The sequence below is a fragment of the Schistocerca cancellata genome, chromosome 2, assembly GCF_023864275.1.
Source record: "Schistocerca cancellata isolate TAMUIC-IGC-003103 chromosome 2, iqSchCanc2.1, whole genome shotgun sequence".
Lineage (NCBI taxonomy): Eukaryota > Metazoa > Arthropoda > Insecta > Orthoptera > Acrididae > Schistocerca > Schistocerca cancellata.
Window position 1 is genome coordinate 790,330,135 of NC_064627.1, and position 21,537 is coordinate 790,351,671.

Sequence of the window (21,537 nt, forward strand, 5' to 3'; positions counted from 1 at the left end):
TGTCTCCTGTCCACCACAATAAAATGTATGGTGGACTATTTTTCCGACTGGCGGGTCTGCTGATTGGTTATTCCTCTGGGACCTAAGTGAAGGGATATCTGTCCTTGAGAACTGCATTGTAACTTTTATGTTTGGTCCCTTCTCTGTATGCCTGCCCCAGCTTCTACTCTATCCAAATCTTGCTGGTTGCAGCCCACCATGATGACTGCTGATACTGGCAGCTGCTGGTCACACCTTCCTCCGAATGTGCTATGTGGCCTCACATGCTCCAGTCTCCTCTGGGGTCAGTTCTGATACACTCTCTTAATTAAAAATTAAGTGTCTCCATAGCCCTGTCGTTGTGGTGGTTTTAGCATTCTTGTTGTAATAATATCCTGCATCATTTCAGAGGTTTTTGAACAAATTATGCTTCTGAATTACCATTCTTAATTTATTAAATTAATTATCAGCTTGAGTGTGTGCAGTGCTGTGACAGTACACTGCCATGTCTTAAATTGTTCACACAGGAGCATCGTACAGACATACCATTGTTTGACCATCGCGAAGACTCCCATATGGAAGAGTAATAGGCATCCCTGGCATAGAGAAGCAACTGAAAGAGTTGAAAACAAATAAGTCACCAGGTCTGAATACTCTACAGCATCGGCCTCTTACTTGGTTTGCATTTATCTCGGATCTCTCAGCCAGTGCGAAGTCCCAAGTGGCTGGAAAAATGTGCAGGTGACTATGGTATTTTAGAAGGGGAGAGAAGTAACCCACAAAACTACAGACGAATATCCTTAACATCAGTTTGCTACAGATTTCTTGAACATATTCTCAGTTTGAATGTAGTAAATTTTCTTGCACTGGAAAACTTCTGTCCACAGATCAGCATGGTTTTAGAAAGCATCACTTTTGGAAAACTCAGATTGCCTTTTCACACGATATCCTGCAAACTACGGATGAAGGGCAACAGGCAGATTACATATTCCTAGGTTTCCAAAATGCGTTTGACATGACGCCCCACTACGGACTGTTAATGAAAGTACGAGCTCACAGAATAGGTTCCCAGATATGTGAGTGGCTTGAAGACTTCTTAAGTAATAGGACCTAGTATGTATCACTGACACGGCTATCACCTGGAGTGCCACAAGGAAGTGTGATAGAACCACTAATATTCTCTATGCACATAAATGATCTGATGGACGAGGTGAGCAACAATCTGTGGCTTTTTAGTAATGATGCTGTGGTATACAGGAAGATGTCATTGTTGAGCGATTATAGACGATACAAGATGTCTTACACAAAATTTCTAATTGGTGTGATGAATGGCAACTAGCACAAAACGTAGGAAAACTGGTGTGATGAATATCAGCTAGCGCTAAATGTAGGAAAATGTGAGTTAATGCAGATCAGTAGGAAAAACAATCCTGTAATGTTTGAATACTGCATTAATAGTGTGCTACTTGACACAATCAGGTTGATTAAATATTGAGGGATAATGTTGCAAAGCGGCATGAAATGAAACGAACATTTAACAACTGTATTGGAGAGATTAATGGTCAATGTCAGCTGTCAGTTTTTGTAAAGTATGCTTCATCTGCAAAGGAGGTGCATATACAACACCAGTGTGACCCATTTTTGAGTACTGCTTGAGTGTTTGGGATCCCCACCAAACCAGATTAAAGAAAGACATCGAAGCAATTTGGAGGTGGGCTGGTAGAATTTTTGTTGGTAGGTTCGATCAATGTGCAAGTATTACATTCTGTGTTTCCTCCCATGTGTATATGGCAACACCGTCAGTAGGAAACACTGTTCGGCATATCTGTCAGTGTGATGTGGTTTAAGTTACCTTTGATATTTCTTCTTCTGATATGCTTGCCTTTTTGTTTTGTTCTCTTCATCTGGCTACTCCTTATCATAGCAGTGTGCAAACTTACTCCTCTTGACTTCGTATCCTGGCAGGGTTATGCTGTAAAAGTGTGTCTCACTACCGTATTTACTCGAATCTAAGCCGCACTTTTTTTCCGGTTTTTGTAATCCAAAAAGCCGCCTGCGGCTTAGAATCGAGTGCAAAGCAAGTGGAAGTTCTGAAAAATGTTGGTAGGTGCCGCCACAACTAACTTCTGCCGTCGAATATATGTAGCGCTACACAGGCATGGCGCCAAAACCTCCGCGTCAGTAAAAAAAAAAAAAAAGGTGGAAGACGAGCTTTTTTTTCTCCGCCCCGAGTTTCGACCACCGCACTTTCATACATTATCCAACAAAGTAAATACAAATTCCGTATTGTTCATCTTCGAATGTAGCAGAATGTCGATGTACTACGAAAATCCGACATGCAGGACTGTTTGGGATGTTTGTCAATATGGCCAACTCTACTTTCTGAATTTTTTTCCTACCTGTGAGAAGAGATGGTTGCTAATAGGAACCTGATGAAATGTGAATCACATGCAGTATTCTCTTCACCATAAGAATAATACGAATATCAACATTTTGTCATGTATTCTTTCGTGTTTGCTGCTATCTCATTTAAATCCTGCCTGCCTAATAAACTACAAAACTAGAGTGAGACAACAGCAAACGCGGAAGAATATGCGTATCGTGTCATGTTTATATTCGTATTATTCTTATGCCTAATACTGATACTGTCAGAAATGAAGCATGGCAACTGACTAGATTTTTAATTCTAAGATGACTAATTTCTGTGCAGAATTTGATGCACTAAAGAAGCGGCCGCAAAGATTTTCAAACGGAGAAACATTTTCGCCTAACTCTCGTTCAGAACATGTTCTATCATACGCAGTCTATTATTTGGTTCTTGTTGATCATTATCAAAGAAAGCAACAGTGTAAGTAACAACAAATAGCAGTCTCTTGCCACTGTTTCGCTAATGAGACGATTACTCTCTTTTTTTTTTAATTGTAAGCGGCGGTAGCGCGCACAAAACAAAGCCATGCCACGAGCGGCGACAGGCCGTAAACACGCACTGTCAGAATGCGACAAACAATGTGTGACACAGTACAGTAATGGATTTTCAGCTTAGAGTGACGCAAACACCTATAACAAAGAAAACAGCACTTATCAGATCAAAGCAAAATAAGCAATCGATTCAAACCAGACGAAGCATGTGAAAAAGGAAGGGTACCCGTATAAATACGGACGGAGCACCTGACGCGTAGCAACGGCTACCTGGTAAAGCTTAACTGCTAAGCTTACGACTCGAACCAAACTACTGGAGCTGTATCGACATTCATTCGACCTAAATTGTCTCTCATATTACAATGTTTCGATATTACTTTGTTTCGATTTGGAGGTGGGCCTAAAACTTTACTCTCCCCTTGAATTTAGAGTCTCAAATTTCCGGTGCAGCTTAGATTCGGGAATTTTTTTTTCCTTTATTTCGAGTCTCATTTTTCAGGTGCGGCTTAGATTAGAGTGCGGCTTAGATTCGAGTAAATACGGTATTCACAACTGCTGAATGTTGAACACGTCTTCAGTGATAATTGTCTGTACTGTTCAAACTATTTATATCAGGTGTGTAGACAGATCCAAATATCAGTAACTCATAAACTCTAAACACATCGATCAGTACATTCAACCACATTGAACTCCTCTTAAGATGTATGATTTACCATCTTCATTTGTCTTGAGTGTTTTCTTTGTAGTATGTTCACTCTCTCTTAGGTGTTTATGACACCTTCAAGGAGTATCACCAGGGCATAAATGCCCACATCCAGCAAGTGCTAAATCACTCACCATGGCATGCCTTGCCCCTGCTACGTTATGTTTCTACTTACACGCAGCTGCACAGATCACAGATTGGGGTGTGCACAGTGGGTTATTTCCACTACATAAAATGTTTATAAGAGACATGGCCACCAGCGGGAGCATCATCAGTGGAACATAGATCATTCTCACGAATAAGCCCTGTTACACTACAGATTCCCTCACCAACACAAAAGATGTGCAAAGCTCCTGTAACACACTATTTACAATTAAATGTAACATTTCTGATATCATGTTAGTTTGCAGAATGGAAGGTAGGAGACAAGATACTGGCAGAAGTAAAGCTGTGAGGACCGAGCGTGAGTCGTGCTTCGGTAGCTCAGATGGTAGAGCACTTACCCGCGACAGGCAAAGGTCCCGAGTTCGAGTCTCGGGCGGGCACACAGGTTTAATCAGCCAGGAAGTTTCATATCATGTTAGTTTGTTAGCTGTTTCATGTATACTTAATAAATGTATGGAATGTTTTCTTAAATGTTCATGCATGATTATTCATTTGGTCTCGAAGAGTTAGCATGCAAGATGTTTCTAGTAATTAAGCGTACCACAGTTTTTGCACTCAGTCATTACACACTCCATCAAATTAATTGTGCTTTTAACTTGTAAGAGTGTGGAACTGTTTTCTTCATTTAAATTGAAATACATTGTTAGGTCACAAAAGTAGTTTAACACACTTGTCACAGCTTCACTTCCTGAAAAGTGACCTTAGCAAATCTTGGTTTTAAGTGTGGAGAGTAAGAACAGCAACTCATGAAAGAAAGACAAGAAAAATTAGTGAATCATCAGTTGTAATCATCACAAGTCGGTCTTTCTATTGTCATGTGTATCGATATTCATAAGGAACCTCCCATATAAAACCAATAGAAACCCTACCATTTTGCATTGTTCCTCTTAAAAACTACAGTATCTCAGTTCACCTGCATCCGTACTCAGCAAACCTCTGTGAGGCACATAGCAGAAGGTACGTCCCATTGTACCAGTTATTAGAGTTTCTTCCTGTTCAATTCACGTATGTATCGTTGGAAGAATAATTGTTTGAAGGCCTCTGTGCATGCAGTAATTATTTTAATCTTATCCTCACTATCCCTGTGTGAGAAATATATAGGGGGTTGTAGTATATCCTTAGAGTAATTATTTAAAGCCGGTTCTTGAAATTTTGTTAATAGACTTTCTTGGGATAGTTTACATCTTTCTTCAAGAATCTGCCATTTCAGTTCATTCAGTATCTCTGTGAAACTCCCATGGATTAAAAAAACCTATGAGCATTCGTGCTGCCCTTCTCTGTATATGTTCAATACTCCCTGTTAGTCCTATCTGGTATGGGTCCCACACACTTGAGTAATATTCTAGGATGGATCACATGAGCGACTTTTAAGCAATCTCTTTTGTAGACTGAGTGCACTTCTCCAGTATTCTGCCAATAAACTGGAGTGTACTAAAATGTAAACTTTCACGGCCGGAAATATCATGTCCATTATAATTATCCGGGCTGTTATGCCGTGGTCGGTTGATGAATTCTGTGGTGATTCCCAACGTTTCGTCTCCGACTGCGGGAGACATCTTCAAGGGGGTCGATAGCTTGATGGAAGGTCCAACACACACACAGTCAGTAGCGAGCCAGTGTGTGTGTTGGACCTTCCATCAAGCTACGGACCCCCTTGAAGATGTCTCCCGCAGTCGGAGACGAAACGTTGGGAATCACCACAGAATTCATCAACCGACCACGGCATAACAACCCGGATAATTATAATGGACAAACTGGAGTGTACCACCCACTTTACCCATGACTGAACCTATGTGATCGTTCCATTTCAAATCCCTACGAAGTGTTACACCCATGTACTTGTATGAATTGGCCAATTCCATCAGTGACTTATTGTTATTATAGTCATAGGATACTATGTTTTCTCGTTTTGTGAAGTGCAAAATTTTACAGTTCTGAACATTTAGAGCAAGCTGCCAATCTCTGCACCATGTTGAAATCTTGTCATGAACTGATTGAATATTTATGCAGCTTCTCTCTGATATCACTTCTTTATAGACAACCACATATTCATATTCATCTGCAAAAAACCTAATTTTACTATTAGTATTGTCTTGCATGGTCATTAATATACAACATGAACAGCAAGGGTCCCAACACACTTCCCTGGGGCACATCCGAAGTTACTTCTACATATGACAATGACTCTCCATCCAAGATAACGTGCTGTGTCCTCCTCAGTTATACATAACAGTATATGTAGATAACATATGTATGTATCTTTTTCTGTAAGAAACATACTACATATTATTAATATTTTAAACAAAAATTGATTAATTCCAACTATTCACATAGCATCTTTTAGTGTTATATTCTTGCTTTCACAAACAAGGATATGATTTAGTTATTAAATAAAATAGAATAGTAGTAGGTACAGATTGTAGAATAGTGCAAGTAGAAGGAATGGCTTTGGAGAAATAAAAGAAAAATACCAAAGCCTTTAACTCAGACTTCTGACAGGCACCATTCTGCCGAATTTCCAGAGTGTGCAAATTCTCCTGGGGTTATGTGTTTCTTAATTGTATCAACATTGTATAGTACCTTTCTCTAGCCAGTATCGGGATCAAACAGGAACAGTGCTTTAGGATGTGATATTCCCGCCACCTTAAAAGGTGGAACTATGATTGACATCTGTTACTAAAACTAAGTCATCTATGCTAAATACAGGTACATCTGCTGTATTGTTAAACTTACACAGTTTGCTCTGGGATGACTCGTGTAACTTGCTTCTTATCTTAGTGTGTATTACAGCTGCTTCTTCATCCATTGAAGTGGGGCATCTGAAGAATTTTAATAATGGCTCTTGTATAAATTTCTTATGCATTGTCTCTACTGGTGATAACCCAGTGGACATCCGTGGTATCTCATTCTATATGATCTGGAATTCTGGTATCATATGCACCCATGTGATATGTTTTTGGGACCCATATGTTCAATATAATTGGCCAAACTCTTTCATTACTTTCTCACATAGATCAGACTGTGGGTGATATTTTGATATGGTTACATGACGTACTATTTCCCATGCCAAAAAATGTTTTAAAATTGTGACTGGTTAACAGTGGTCCATTATCAGTTAATAGTCTTTCAGGTTTTCCTATATCTTGAAAATAGTTATTCAAGCAATTGTCTACTGTGGTTTTATTGGCTTGTTTGGTTTGGTGAAGTATTACATGTTTTTACTAGCACTCTACCTGCACAAAAATGTAAGTCACACCCCCTCTATCTGTGTGTAGTTGGCCAGAAAAGTCTGCTCCACGAAGGTCATGTAACCCTTTGGCTACATACGGAACTGCTTTGTGAACTCAAATGGGAATTCATGGAGGGAAAGTGACATTCCTTTTGAGGAATGTTATTGAGAAAATTTAGAGAAAAAGCATTTGAAGCTGACTGTAGAATGACACTGCTGACTCCAACATACATTTCGTGTAAGGTCCATGAACATAAAAGAAATTAGGGCTCATACAGGGGCTTATAGGCAGTCGTTTTTCGCTTGCAAGTGGAACTGGGAGGGAAACAGAGTATTTGTGTAGATGTAGACCATTTGTCGGTCTAGGAAAGATCTTTCACTTCAAACAGCTGTCTTCTCACAAAGATAGACACTTAACTCATAATGCAGGCAGTGTTGCTGTGGCTGTTGTTTGCAACTAGCCTTAAAAATGTTAAGTGTCAGAGGCAGAAGTAATGATCTAAATGGTCAAGAAAGTGGCTTCTTAAGCAATAACCATTTTCACATAAGGTATTAATTTACGTCATAAATTACACAGCAAACGTAAGACTTGCAAAATCATTTGTGAATGGACAGAAGGCTTATAAATATTCATTTGTGCACCTAACTCCTCATGAAACTTTGCAGAATACTTGTTTGAGAGTAATTTCACCATGTGAATGTCCAATACTGTGATTGCAATTTCCGGCAACAGGAAGTCACAATGATTTAGAATATTTGACGGCAATGTCCAAATGTGCATTGAGTGAAGTAATATCTGACACATGTGAATCTATTCACACTATTCTGAAGAAGAATTTCATGAAGACAAGTAAAGTATGTCGATTATGTAAAATATTACAAGTGACAATGTTTTATTGAGCAATATTTTTATGTTTTTAGACATTTTTTGAGGTCTGTATCTTCTGATAAATGATAGTGATCAGTGTGGTCTATTTTACTTTGTTTCTGAGTATGTGAGGATTTTTCAATTCCCTACCTGATTTCTATAAGCAACCTGTCATAAACTTCTGCACCAGAATATAAAGGCTCTATTACATGATGTGCCTAAACCGTATACCTATGCACCAACGCCCCAAAAGTGCATATCTGTAACTACAGGCTGGTTCACATAGACCTATTACACCATCCACGTGGGGTATACCTGGCACACATGCACAGTAGATGGTAATAATGCGCGGAACGCATATAGAACTGTCTGATCTCTTGTAAAGTCGCTCATTCTACCGCACGAAACACAAGGGGGACTGTGTGACATACTGGAATATCATTTGTTCAAATCATTTATGGGAGCTCAAGGTTCCTATTTAATAAGAAATTGTTTTTTATCATTATTTATTAACTAATTTTTATTCTTGTATGTAGGTTACCACTGTTCTGAATTACAGATCCAACAGTTAGTTTTAAGGTATATGTATTTATACAGCATTTTGCACATGGAGGATCCACTTGTTTTTGGAGCTATTACCCTGGTAGTGACAGCAAATCTTCAGATTAGGGCAGAACAACGATGAAAACAAAAAGTCTGGGTGTGTTGAGTTCAACGCTGGCTGAAAAGAAGGGACAAAGGGAAGGGATTACATTCGCTGCTAATGAAAGAACTGAGGCTCAAAGATCCGCAAGAATTTCGAAACTTCTTGAGGATGGACACAGCCTGTTTCGAGAAGCTGCTGTGTATGATAGAAGATGAAAATAACAAGTTTGACACAGTCATGAGGGAGGCTGTCTCACATTCTCGAAAGTAAGAATTGAATCATATGTTTGTACGTTTTGTGGTCATACCAGCCCTGATCACTGATAAAATACCAGTACATTCCCTGTTATGTTGCAGGCTGGTTGTAGCTATATGTTTCCTGGTGATTGGGGAATCTTTTATGAGTCATGCTTTTTAGCCACAGAATAGCACAGCCCACCATTTCAGAAGTAGTCATGGGTGTATGCACCGCAATTTGCAACACTTTAAAGGACCAATACTTAAAGGTGCCCTTGTGTTATTTTTCTAAGTTTGGAAAACTGAATGCAATGTGCAATGTGCTACTCAGTTTTGCAGTCCTCGTCTGTCACACTGGACAAAACTGCACGGACTTTCTCGCCATCCCTACCCATTTCTCTTTTCTGGCATGCTGAAATGAAGCAAGAGATGCAATCAAATCAAAGATGAACTTTTGTAAGCTAAGGCATTATGATACAAATAGAAAATCACAGTGTAACATTATATGCGTATTACTTAGAAAGAAACGATTACCAACATACCGTATTATGATAAAGTGGGTACATACATACGCTTTTCCTTGCTGTATACCTGAATTTAGACACTTAACGCCTCTTTGCTCCATTTCATTTCTATAAAACGAAGTAATCAAAGGAAAAAATGCTTTCACAAACAGCTAGTATAAAAGAAAGCCTAATGGCAAAAAAATTTTTTTTCCCTGCATTTATGAAAACCTACTTACTGAAAAAAAACATAGAAAATCCCCAACATGAAAATCTGAAATTATCCAGTAGCAACCGTACAGTAAGCAAATAACTAGCAGAAAGCATTGCCGTACCCCCTTCTGTGCATGCGCGAGTTATCCCTACATAGTGCGCATGTGCGGATTGACGGCAATTTAGAACTGCTCTCTATTCTGGCGCACGGATAATGTGTCTGCTAATATTTGTAGTTTTACCTGTTCTACCGGTAGATTGCTGTCATGCTAGACCAATACCATTCGCAGTGGATCATCGTGTAATACCTGCTTTAAGCTCCATTCTAAACTCTAGATAGGGGTTCATAGTCAGTGTAAAAATTTTTACTTTCAGCATTGTGCTAGTGATTGTACAGTTAACATTCAATTCACTCTTGTTGTGAACCATATATTCCATTATGCAGTACATGGATTGACCTTATACAATATTCTGACTCTACTCTTCTGTAGGGTAAATACTTTTTATTTTATGTATACTGGCAAAGGAGACTATGGTAAAGGCCCATACTGAGTGAGCAATACCTTATGCTAGTCAACATAATGGGAGGGGTACCTAAGCATAAAGCAGGCAGAACTAAGAAATTTGGTTAAGCCTGCAACTTTTTTTAAATTACAGTTTCTGTGTTTGGCTTGGGAAACTGATCTTTTCTCTTGTCTTCCCTAATAAAGAATTGTATGTGGCTGCCATCTTATCTTGATCACTGTAATCATTCGTCTTAACACACCACAAACATTTGTACTCTTATATCCATACATATTATAAAAATGTGTGTGTGTGTGTGTGTGTGTGTGTGTGTGTGTGTGTGTGTGTGTGTGTGTGGGGTGGGGCTATTATTACATATTTTACTTTATTATTTTTTTCCATTTTAAATCATTTTAGTAGACACGTAACATCTGTTTCTTTTTGTATTGTTTTGCCTCTCTTTTCAAGCACTCTTCCTTATGAAAGTGTTGCCTGATTTAATCATGAAAGGAATTAATTTTATTATAAATGTTGCACCTTATTTTCCATTGTTTTGCAGTTGATATTTATCTGTGATTTTCATTATATAGCTATCTAAATTTTGTGATGTGGTGGAATCTGTTGACATTCATCTTACATCTGATGTCATTAATTGTCAATTCTGAAAATTCATAAGACTTTTAGCTAGTAAGAGTATCTCTATACTGCAGGATACCGTATGTTTACTCATGATATGTTTGAGTGGAATTTCAGATGGTTTCCAATCATTAGTGGAAATAAATGGAATAATGCATTGCTGTAATTACATCTCATGTTAAGTAGTGATCTACTCTTTGTAGGTTGTATGGCAGAACGACTGAAGTTCAAACTTTTGGAGCGTGAACAGTGTGTTGATATCATTGCCGGTCCCGACAGTTACCGTGACCTTCCAAGGTTATTGGCAGTTACTGATACTGGACAAGCTGCAGTGAATGTGCTGCTGTCATTAGATGAAACATATGCAGATATAATGCCAGTTCGCCTTAATCAAGATGCAGTAACAGCTTTTGTGTAAGTCATTATAACTGCCTTATTATATTTTAAAGCATGATATTAAAAGGTAATTTATTCCCAGAAGTGAGAACAGTTTTGATTATATCTCATACACTGCTCAGAATCAGAGCGAAACTTAAAATCCTATATTCATTAGCTAATAATAAAAAGCAACATCATCCTAAAACCTTGTAGGTTGCTTTGAAAACTGTAGTACCTCACTAGACATGGTCCTACTGGAGGCTGTATGTTGTTACATTATTCCGACCTTTGAATTGACTTGCCCATCTATTTACAGAGAGCGCTACAGCTTAACATGTCACTTGAACCACATTGCAGCTTGTTATTCTTGATATACATAAAGCATCACCAGAGATGAAGAAAGTGATGACTGAGGGGCAGGGGAATAAACACTAGGACCAGTCAGGAATTGAATCATGAACCTTTCAGTTGTCCTTACTCATGCATTGGTTGATTCACATTGTAAGAAGCTGTGAAGTTCGAGTAGGTGCACCACAGATCATGATAAATTATTTAAGACTTGACAGAAAATGAGAACAAATACAAGGTGTGTTCCATAAGTAATGCGGCCAAATTCATAAAAAATCATTTATTGAATATATTTGTACAAATAATCAAAAATTTTCAAAATAGCACCCTCTTGCATCAATACACTTCTGGATGCGGTGTTTCCATGCCTGGAAGGCATCCTGGAATGCCTTTTCCGGAATGTCCTTGACAGCTGATGTAACATGCGCCTGGATGCTTTCAATCATGTCCCAATGTTTTCCTTTCATGACTCCTTTCAACGGAGGAAATAAAAAAAAGTCAGCAGGAGCCAGATCAGAACTGTACGGAGGCTGGGGAACCAATGAGGTCTTGGTCCTGGCCAGGAAGTCATTGACAATGAAGGCACTTTGACTCGGAGCGTTGTCGTGATGAACTTTCCACATGTCCTTCATGTCGCTTCAGCAGTGTGAGATCCTCCTTTTCAGTCTTTTGAGCATTTCCAAGTAGAAAGCTGAGTTCACTGTAGTCCTGGTAGGTACGAATTCATGGTGGACAATGCCTCTGACATCAAAGAAGACAATGAGCGTGGTTTTGATCCTGGACTTGCTCATGTGTGCCGTCTTGGGACGGGGCGACGATGGGGTGTGCCACTCTGAACTCTGCCTTTTTGTCTCAGGGTCATACTCAAAAATGCATGACTTATCACCAGTGATAACTCAATTTAAAAAATGAGGATCATTTTCACACATTTGCGACATTTCTCAGCACTGAAGCACTTGCATGTGCTTGTGTTCGTCGGTCAACACTTTTGGGACGAGTTTGGCACACGCCTTTCTCATGTTAAAATCTTCGGTCACAATGTGGAAAACAGTTGTTTTTTTTGACATGTTTAGAATTTGTGCTATCAATTGAAGGCTTAGCTGTCTGTCAGAGTTCAAACAACTGCGCACACACGTCACATTTTCATCGATTCGTGCAGTTGATGGCCGTCCACTGCGAGGTTTGTCGGTGATCTGCTCTTGACCCTCCCTGAACGACTTGTTCCATCGGAAAACTTGTGATTTGGAGAAGCAATCATTCCCAAAGGCATGCTGAAGTAATGGAAACATTTCGGTGGCAGACTTCTCAAGTTTAACGCAAAATTTGATACCGTATCATTGCAATGTTACATAAACTCCAAACAATGTTGACGGAAATGCACGTCCTGACTCTCTGACAGCCTGCAGCCAAATGAGACAAAGAGCACTTGAAGCTAACACCCCCATCCACGTAGCCCAGCTGGTTACAACATGCTGTGTGTACCGCTGCGTCAGAAAAAAATTGGTCGCATTACTTATGGAACGCACTCTGTAACATATATTGTGAAATTTAAAATTTTTGTGGCAAATTAAATGTTTGAAGGGATTTCGGGATTGCAGCCAGTCGTCATAAACTTCAGTCAATGATATTTCAGCTGGACACCTGACTGTCATCTTCAGGTGAGCCATCAAAGACTGACAAAGATGTTCTCTGTGCCGCCTTATAAGGCACACTGATAGTATTCCCATGCATGCGTCAGAGTCATGGTGATAGAAGGACCACACTGCCCGGTGGCAGCACCCTTACTGGTGGAACTGTAAGGATCAGCTGTCCTTGGCATTGCCGCTCGCGCAGTCATCAGAGTATTCTGGCGTCTTCGTCTGGAGCAAATCTCAGAGTTGGGATTCCACGCATTAGCCGCTGTCATGGTTCATTAGATTTTCTGCAATGCATATTTCATCAGATTCTTTTATAATGGACTCCCAAAAAGGGGTTATTGTGGCCAAAGTGGCCAAAATTGATCTTTTGTCATACTCCATTGAATGTCCATTGGAGCAGTGTTCTGCAGTTGCAGACTTGTTGGGTTGTAGAAGGTGAGTACGGCGTTCATGTTTTGTCAATGTTCTTCCACTGTGCATGTTGTTGATCCTATATAGGCTGTACCATACTGCCAAGGTATTTTGTAAATTCCTACCTTCTGCAATAACAAGTTATCCTTCACTGATCCCAGCAGTTCCAAAATCTTAGGTGGTGGGCAGAAAATCACATCCATCTGAAAATTACTAAGGATTCATATTATTTTGAAGGAAATATTGCCAAAAAAAGGATGAAAAGCTAGGGGTTTTGCTGGCACGTTGTCCCTGACCACTGTCCTTAAATGTGCAAGCTCTTTGGGTAAACTATCTATGTCTAATACTGTATGAAGCCTGTGTACAAGGGTTTTAAGCACACTCGTGATTTGGGGCGGGTGATCACAGCTTGAAAAATGCAAGTACAAATCAGTGTGAGTATGCTTACAGTAGACAGAATATCCCAGAAAGCCATCACTCTTCCATTTAACCAACATATCCAGGAATGGGAGACAACCATCTTTCTCTAATTCTGTACTAAATTGACTGTTCTCATGAATGCAGTCAAGATGACCTTGAAAACTCCATTAACTTATCTTCTCTGTGGGGCCACACAATGAAAGTATTATCCATGTACCTCCAAAAAACAGTTGATTTAAGAACCACTGATTCAGGTGCTCTTTCCTCAAAATCCTCCATACAACATATAATCACCAGGGGAGACAAGAGGCTGCACATGGTGACGCCATCAGTCTGTTCAAAATATTCTGATTAAACATAAAATAGGTTGAGGGAAGAGCATGCTGAAATGAAGCAGTGATGGTCAACTGAAACTATTTACCAGTTAGTGCCAAGGAATCAGCAAGAGGTATCTTGTACATTTATTGCTACTACGGAAACAGTTTTAGCTTCAGTGGAAGATCAACATGTAGTAGCACAATGTTACATATATTCATTGTAGTTATAACTTAGCCTGTTTGCTGGAAGTGCATGTATAAATGGAAATTATTGAAGACAAAATTTAAATCTATCAAGGATAGAGAAAAATTTCAAGCCATTAACAGATATCTGAGAGATAAACACAACACGGATGGGGAAGGTTGCAACCAAAGCCATATGTATCTAGCTTATATTATTGCTTATATTCCTTACAATTTGTAACTGATGCATAGATATGCATGATTTTCACTTCCATTGAATAAACTGGTTGGTGGAATATGAGAGAATGTGACTTGTCCATGAGGCATGCAATGCATGACATATAACAAATAGATGAAAAATGCTGAAAGAATGTTGAACTACACAAAAAGTAATCACACATTATGACCAGATTGTCTTTGTTTGGTAAAGAACAGATTGTTGTTGCTAGGAGGCTTATTGCCCCAATAGCCAAAGTGACTGCTCTTCTGAGAAATTTGACAGCTGCTATTCATTAAATACACTGCGATTCATTCCAGTGTAAGTAAATGGCAAATGTTTGCCACAGTTTTGAAATGAATCACAAGGTTGTGTTTATACCAACAATAGGTTAGACATCAGGTACATGCCAGGAGGTAATAGCATGGGGCAGATGACCAAACAGGCAAGAGTAGTCACCATGGCAATGTAACTCAAATGGCTACACTGGCAGCACAAACATATATGGTTCCAGTCAGCAAATGTTCAGTTGAAAACAGGAAAAGAGATGTATGCTTTGACAAGTTGCTTTTTTATTGCAGAGACAGACTGAAGTGGCACATATATAGGTTTTCCATGATTTAGCTAAGTCTAGACATTCTGGGCTCAGCCGATTTCTGATCTAGTTGGACCCTCTGTATGACTGTGTTGTCCATGAGATATTGTATGTGATCTACGTTGCTTTCTGTCATACGTAGTTGTGGTTGCATCAGTGTGAGGAGGGGCACATGGAAATAGCTTCATTAATTGTATGTGCCTCTTTTCTTAATTTGTATGATATTTTTTATTATGCCTGTTAGCAGTGGAGGCTCCTGTGAAGGAATATTAAATCAGAATGTAAATGTTCTATGTATCTATCAATTAAAAATCCAGGATGGAATGTAACAGTATTATGAAAATGATAGTTGCTACTAACCATATAGTGGGGATGCTGAGTTGCAAATAGGCACAACAAAAAATTGTTAGAAAGTGAGCTTTTGGCCAATGAGGCCTTCATCAGAAATAACCAACATACACACACACACTCACGCAGATACAACTCACCCACACATGACGGCATTCTCTGCCTGTTGGGGCCACACTGCAAACAGCAGTACATGATGGGAGAAGAAACTGGGTGGTGGGTGTAAAGAGGAGTCCGGGACAAGGAGCGGGATGGATAGCAGGGTAAGGGATGGGGACAGTAAAGTGCTGCTAGTGGGAGCACATGAGTATGAGGTGGAGAGAGGGTAGAGCAGCTAGGTGCAGTCAGGAGATTAGATGGAGGGCAGGGGGGTGGAGGGGGGGTAGTGGAAAAGAAGAGAAATAAAAAGACTGTAGGTGCGTTGGTGGAATAGAGAGCTACGTAGTTCTGTAATGGGAATGGGGAAGGGACTAGACTGGTAAGGACAATGACTGACGAAGGTTGCGGCCAGCAGTGTTATGGGAACATAGGGTATAATGCAAGAAAGAGTTTCCACCTGTGAAATTCAGAAGAGCTGGTGTTGGTGAGAAGAATCCAAATGGCACAGGCTATGAAGCCATTATTGAAATGAAGAATGTCATGTTGGGTGGTGAGCTAAGCAAGGGGGTGGTCCAGCTGCTTCTTGGCCACAGTCTGTCATTAGCGATTCATGCAGACAGACAGCTTGTTGGTTGTTATGCCCATGTAGAATATAGCACAGTGTTTGCAGCTTAGCATATAGATCACGACTGGTTTCACACATGGCCCGGTGTTTGATGTTATAGGTGATGCTTGTGACCAGACTGGAGTAAGTGGTGGTGGAAGGATGTATGGGACAGGTCTTGCATCTAGGTCTATTACAGGGATATGAACCATGATGCAAGGGGTGGGAGCAGGAGTTGTGTAGGGCTGGCCTCAGTGAGATCCTCGGTATATTTTGAGAGGGACCACATGTCACTACAGATGTGACAGTCACTGGTGGATAGACTGTGTGGAAGGGATTTCTTTGTATGGAATAGGCAGCAGCTAACACTGTGAAGGTATTGCTAGTGGTTGGTAGGTTTGATATGGACAGAGGTACCATGTTTGAGGTGGAGGTCAACATGAAGAAATGTGACTTGTTTGATAGAGCAAGACCAGGTGAAGCGAATGGGGTAGAAGGTGTGAGATTCTGGAGGAATGTAGCTGGCCCGTGAATAGGTTAGCATGGGATAGTGTCATGTGAGTACCCATGGCTGTACCCCAGGTTGGTTTGTAGGGAGTGCCTTCAAAGGAGAAGTAATTGTGTGTGAGGATATAGTTGGTCATGGCGACTAGGAAAGAGTTGTAGGTTTTTAATCTGTTGGGCATTGGTAAAGGTAGTGTTCAGTAACGGTAAGGTCATGGGCATTAGGGATGTTAGTGTAAGGAAGGTGGCATCAATAGCAACAAGCAGGTCACCATGTGACAAAGGTACAGGAACTGTGGAGATTCGCTGGAGGAAATGGTTGGTATCTTTTATATAGGAGTGTAGGTTGCAAGTAATAGGATGAAGGTGTTGGTCCACAAGAACAGAGATTCTCTCAGTGGGGGCACAGTAACTGTCCACAGTGGGGCGTCCTGGGTGATTGGGTTTATGGACTTTGGGAAGCATGTAGGAGGTAGGAGTATGGGGAGTGATAGGGGTGAGGAGAGAGATGGACTCAAGGGAAAGGTTCTGGGATGGACGTAATGATTTGAGAACAGACTGGCGATCCTGCTGGATTTCTGGTATGGGGTCACTATGGCAGGGCTTGTAGGTGGATGAATCAGACAGCTGGTGGAGTCCTCCTGCCAGATAAACCTTGTGGTTCAAAACAACAGTGGTGGAGCCTTTGCCAGCAGGTTGGATTACAAGGTTAGGATCAGGTTTTAGTTGGTGGATTGTGGTTCTTTCTGTGGATGTAAGGTTAGTTTGCATGTTGAGGGATTTGGGGAATGATGGTGAGGCAAGGTTCAAGGTTAAGAAATCCCAGAAAGTTAACAGGGAGTGATTTGGAGACAGTTTGGGTAGCTCACAGTTGGATGGATGAGAGAGAAATGCATAAGGCAGAGTTCAACATTGGTCTTTGGTGGAGTCTGATTGGTTGGGTTGATGGCGAAAAAGTGTTTCTGCTGTAGGGGCTGGGAGAAGGAGAGATGGTCTTTAACGAGCCCTGCATGATTGAATTTGGGAGTGGGGCAAAAGGTGAGGCCTTTGTAAAGGGCATTAATGAATGCGGTGTGTTCTCTACTGAAACAAGAAAGGTTCTTCATTGAAATGATTGATTGATTACAATAGAAAAGTGTGTGGAATGTGATGTGCAAATAAATAATACAGAAAAACAGATCTAACAAAACACAAATAAATCACAGTTATGTGAGAAGTAATAGTCAGTTGACAAAGTTGTGTGAAGGGGTGGAATTCTCTGCGTAATGCCTCTCTCTTTAGGTATCAATGGTAACACCATCTGACTGACTTTTTTACATGACAGTGATTGTGAACCATTAAACAGAAGGGCTGTGCAACATGCATTCATTGACCATCTGCTGCCACAAGTTGAAAGAACATGCCACTGAGGGTGTAAAGCAACACAGAAAATTCCATATGTGGCAGAGCAGCAAAGATTCTCACCACAGATGGCTGCCCATAGTGGGTGAACCCTTTGCTCGGCGCTGTGAAAATTTGCAAATCTGTGATCAGGGCACCTGAGCTTGAGTTCGAATGGAGGACTTCGCCTCATTTGCCGTCTGTGGACGATCCATTCTTAGTGTCACTGAATGAAGTTCCTCACTCAAAGTCTCCAGATCAAATTTCTGATGGATACACCATGCAGTTCCTGGACAAGCTCTCTAAAACTCCTTTCCATCCCTTTCTTCCAAAAAATACTCCATGTGAAGCAACTCTTAAGACTCAGCCTACAAATTGCATGTGACAAGATTCCTCCATGCCAAATGCATAATCAAAAAGTGCGGCAAATTTTCCCTCCAGGAGATTGGTAAAAGTAACTCCCCAGTAGAATAACGTGCCGCCAAAAGCTACTGACACCACTGGTCTGTCTCTGACATCAGTATCTGACCTCCAGTTGTGATGCTTATGTGGGAAATTGCTTGACATGGGATCCACCTTTTGAGGGGGGTGGGGGGAATTACACCATCTGCTCTGGAGACAAACTGTCAGGCATCCAGCTGGACAGGACTGTCTCGGAGTCAGAGAAGGAATGTTTTACAGTGCTAGCAGATACAGTTCTCTGGAGGGAAAAAAAAGAAGGTCGTCTGCCATTTGACCTGCAAATGCCTACAGATTCTGGAAAACTATCTCTCCTGACAGGAAACAGTTTTGTAGGGCACCAGCCCATCAGTCGAAAGAGACTGAAAGTTGTATAAAGCTCTCCATCAAGAATTGAGAACAATGTTCTGTACTGCATTGGCAGCAGGACACAGCTAGTTGCTCGGCGATTCCCATTGGTGTCCTCCTGGCACTTGTGCAAACATCTCCCATGACGTGAAAGTGGCAGCCAGCTCCCATGTGCTGTCTGCCAATCTACTTGTGGCTGGCCACTTCCCAGAATTCAGCTCATTAAGACAGCACTCCGATAACACTGTGAGCAGTGCATCTCTCTCCATGCAGTCAGTCAAACTATCGCATTAAATGTCATAACAGTAATGAAGGGAGGCAAGTCCTCAGGAACTTGCCGTCTTTCACAGTGTTTAACAAATTCTCTACTTTTTTCAGTTACATCTAACATAAAGTATTCTTATTTTTGTACGTGCTTGGAACAACTTCGCTTGATAACATATAAAATATATACATGCTGTTCATTTAGTCTCTTTGCGCTTTTCACTGTCCACAATCCCACACTTCAAAACCACAACCATGTTGCCACATCTCTATTACATTACCATGTCTTCCCTTTTACCTGTCTGAAAAACTGAGTCAGCATCCCCTCATGAAGAGTGAGATTTACAACATGTAAAAGTGATGGAATGTTAGTACTGTGGACTAGCAGTCATCTTTATTTTTATTAATGGATACTCTACATTCTCCAAGTAATCTTTAATTGTGTAGTGTGCAGTATTTAAGAGATATGGTTTGAGCGCCTTTTTGAATAAATTTATTTTACTACCATATTTCACATCTTTGGGAAAATTATTATATATTTTTTATCCCATTTTATACCTCCACAGGTTGTTAGAACTTCATATTTGTATGAATTGACTGATTCCAGTTGTTACTTGCATTCTGTCCTCAATTATATGTTGAACGTATTCCAGTCTCCGTCTTCTACTATTTATACCCTCTGCATCTCCCTGTAGTACCATGGAAGTAATTCTCTGATGTCTAAACATATATTCTATCATACTCTTCCTTCTTCTTGTTAGTGTATTCCACATGTTCTTTTCTTCTGCCATACTGCAGAGTGTCTGCTCATCCCTTATTTTATCAGTACACCTAAATATTGATATCTTTCTATAACACTGCATTTCAGATGCTTTGATTTTCTTCTTTTCCTTTTTTCCCATCACTCCAGGATTCATTACCATACAGCACTGTGCTCCTAACATACGTTCTCACAAATTTCTTCTGCAAATTAAGCCCTCTCTAATTGCTATTCTCTTTCCTGGTACTCCTCATTACTATCAACTTTCTGTGTTTTATTCTCAGTCTGCATTCTGCACTCATTATACTGTTCATTCCATCAACAGGTCCTGTAATTCTTCTTTGTTCCACGTAAAGTAGCAATGTCATTAGCGAATCTTATTGTTGATATCCTTTCACTCTGCTTGTGTCATTCCTTCTTCAATTTATAGAACAAGCAGTGCGGTTGAAAGACTGTAGCCTTTTCTTTCACAACTTTTAACCTGATCTCTTCGTTCTTGGTCTTCCATTCTTATTGTTCCCTCTTGGTTCTCGTTCAGATTGTAAATTTCCATCTTTTCCAATAGCTTACTGGTACTCCTATTTTTTTATTTTATTTTTTTTTTTTTTTTTCAGAATTTCGAACATCTTGCACAATCTTAGATTATTGAGTCCTTTGTCTAGGTCAACAAATCTTTTGAGCATGCCTTGTTTTTCCATAAGTTATGCTTCCATTATCAGTCTCAACTTCCGAGCTTCCTCTTTGGTACCTATACTTTTCTGAAAACCAAACCAATTGTCATCTAACAGATTCTCAGTTTTCTTTACCATTCTTGTGCATATTATTGTGGTATATTGGTTACCACATCCACCCAAGGTTCTAGAAATTCCAAAGGTTACCTAACTCTTCTGTCTTATTTGAATGCAAGTCTTTTAAATTCTGTTAAACTCTATCCCCCAAGTCTTCCACATATATGCATATTTCTTCTTATGTCACATCATCAGAATAGTTCTCCCTCTCATAGGGATCGTCAGTGTACACTTCCTACATATTCACTCTCTCCTCTGTGTTTAACAGTGGAATTCCCTTTGCACTTTAATCTTGACACACTTGATTTGAATTTTACTGAATGTTGTATGATGTTTCTGTATGCTGAAGCAGTCCTTCAGCTAACATTTCTTTTTGGATATCTACATGTTTTGTTCATTGACTTCCCTCCACTTCCAGCTTATTTAATTCCCAAATGACTTACATTGCTATATTCCTGTCTTTCCCTGAACTTACTTCCTTCTTTCATCAGTCAGTGGAAGTATTTCTTCTGTTACCCAAGGTTTCTTTGCAGTTACAATCCTTGTACCTACGTTTACTTATCCAACTTCTGTGATTGCCCATTTTATAGCTGTCCATTCCTCTTCAGCTGAGATGCATATTGTGGTATTCATTATCACAGCATCTACAGTCTTATAGAACTTCAAATGTAGCTCATCATTCTTTCGCACTATAGTATCCCATTTCTTTCAACTTTAATTCTTCCACATGATTCTTTTAAACTTCAGTCTAATCTTAATCACTACTATATTGTGATCCGAGTCTATAACTGCTCCTGGGTACACTTGGAAACCAGCTGCGTGTTTGCTATTTGGGTTTACATTGATTCTACATGAGGTGTGAAAAGCAGTCCTAAA

General features: G+C 40.0%; 1 protein-coding gene across 2 annotated transcripts in view; it reads left to right on the top strand.

The window, feature by feature from the left end:
* Window positions 1-21,537, top strand: part of LOC126162646 (CDK5RAP1-like protein) — a 125,413-nt gene that overhangs the window by 23,504 nt on the left and 80,372 nt on the right. For both annotated transcript variants that reach the window (XR_007535092.1, XM_049919283.1), the window contains exon 3: window positions 10,805-11,015. Coding sequence is in view for 1 of the 2 variants with exons in the window: in XM_049919283.1 (XP_049775240.1) it covers window positions 10,805-11,015 (211 nt within the window). In the remaining variant the exon portion in view is untranslated. The remainder of the gene's footprint in view (window positions 1-10,804; window positions 11,016-21,537) is intronic.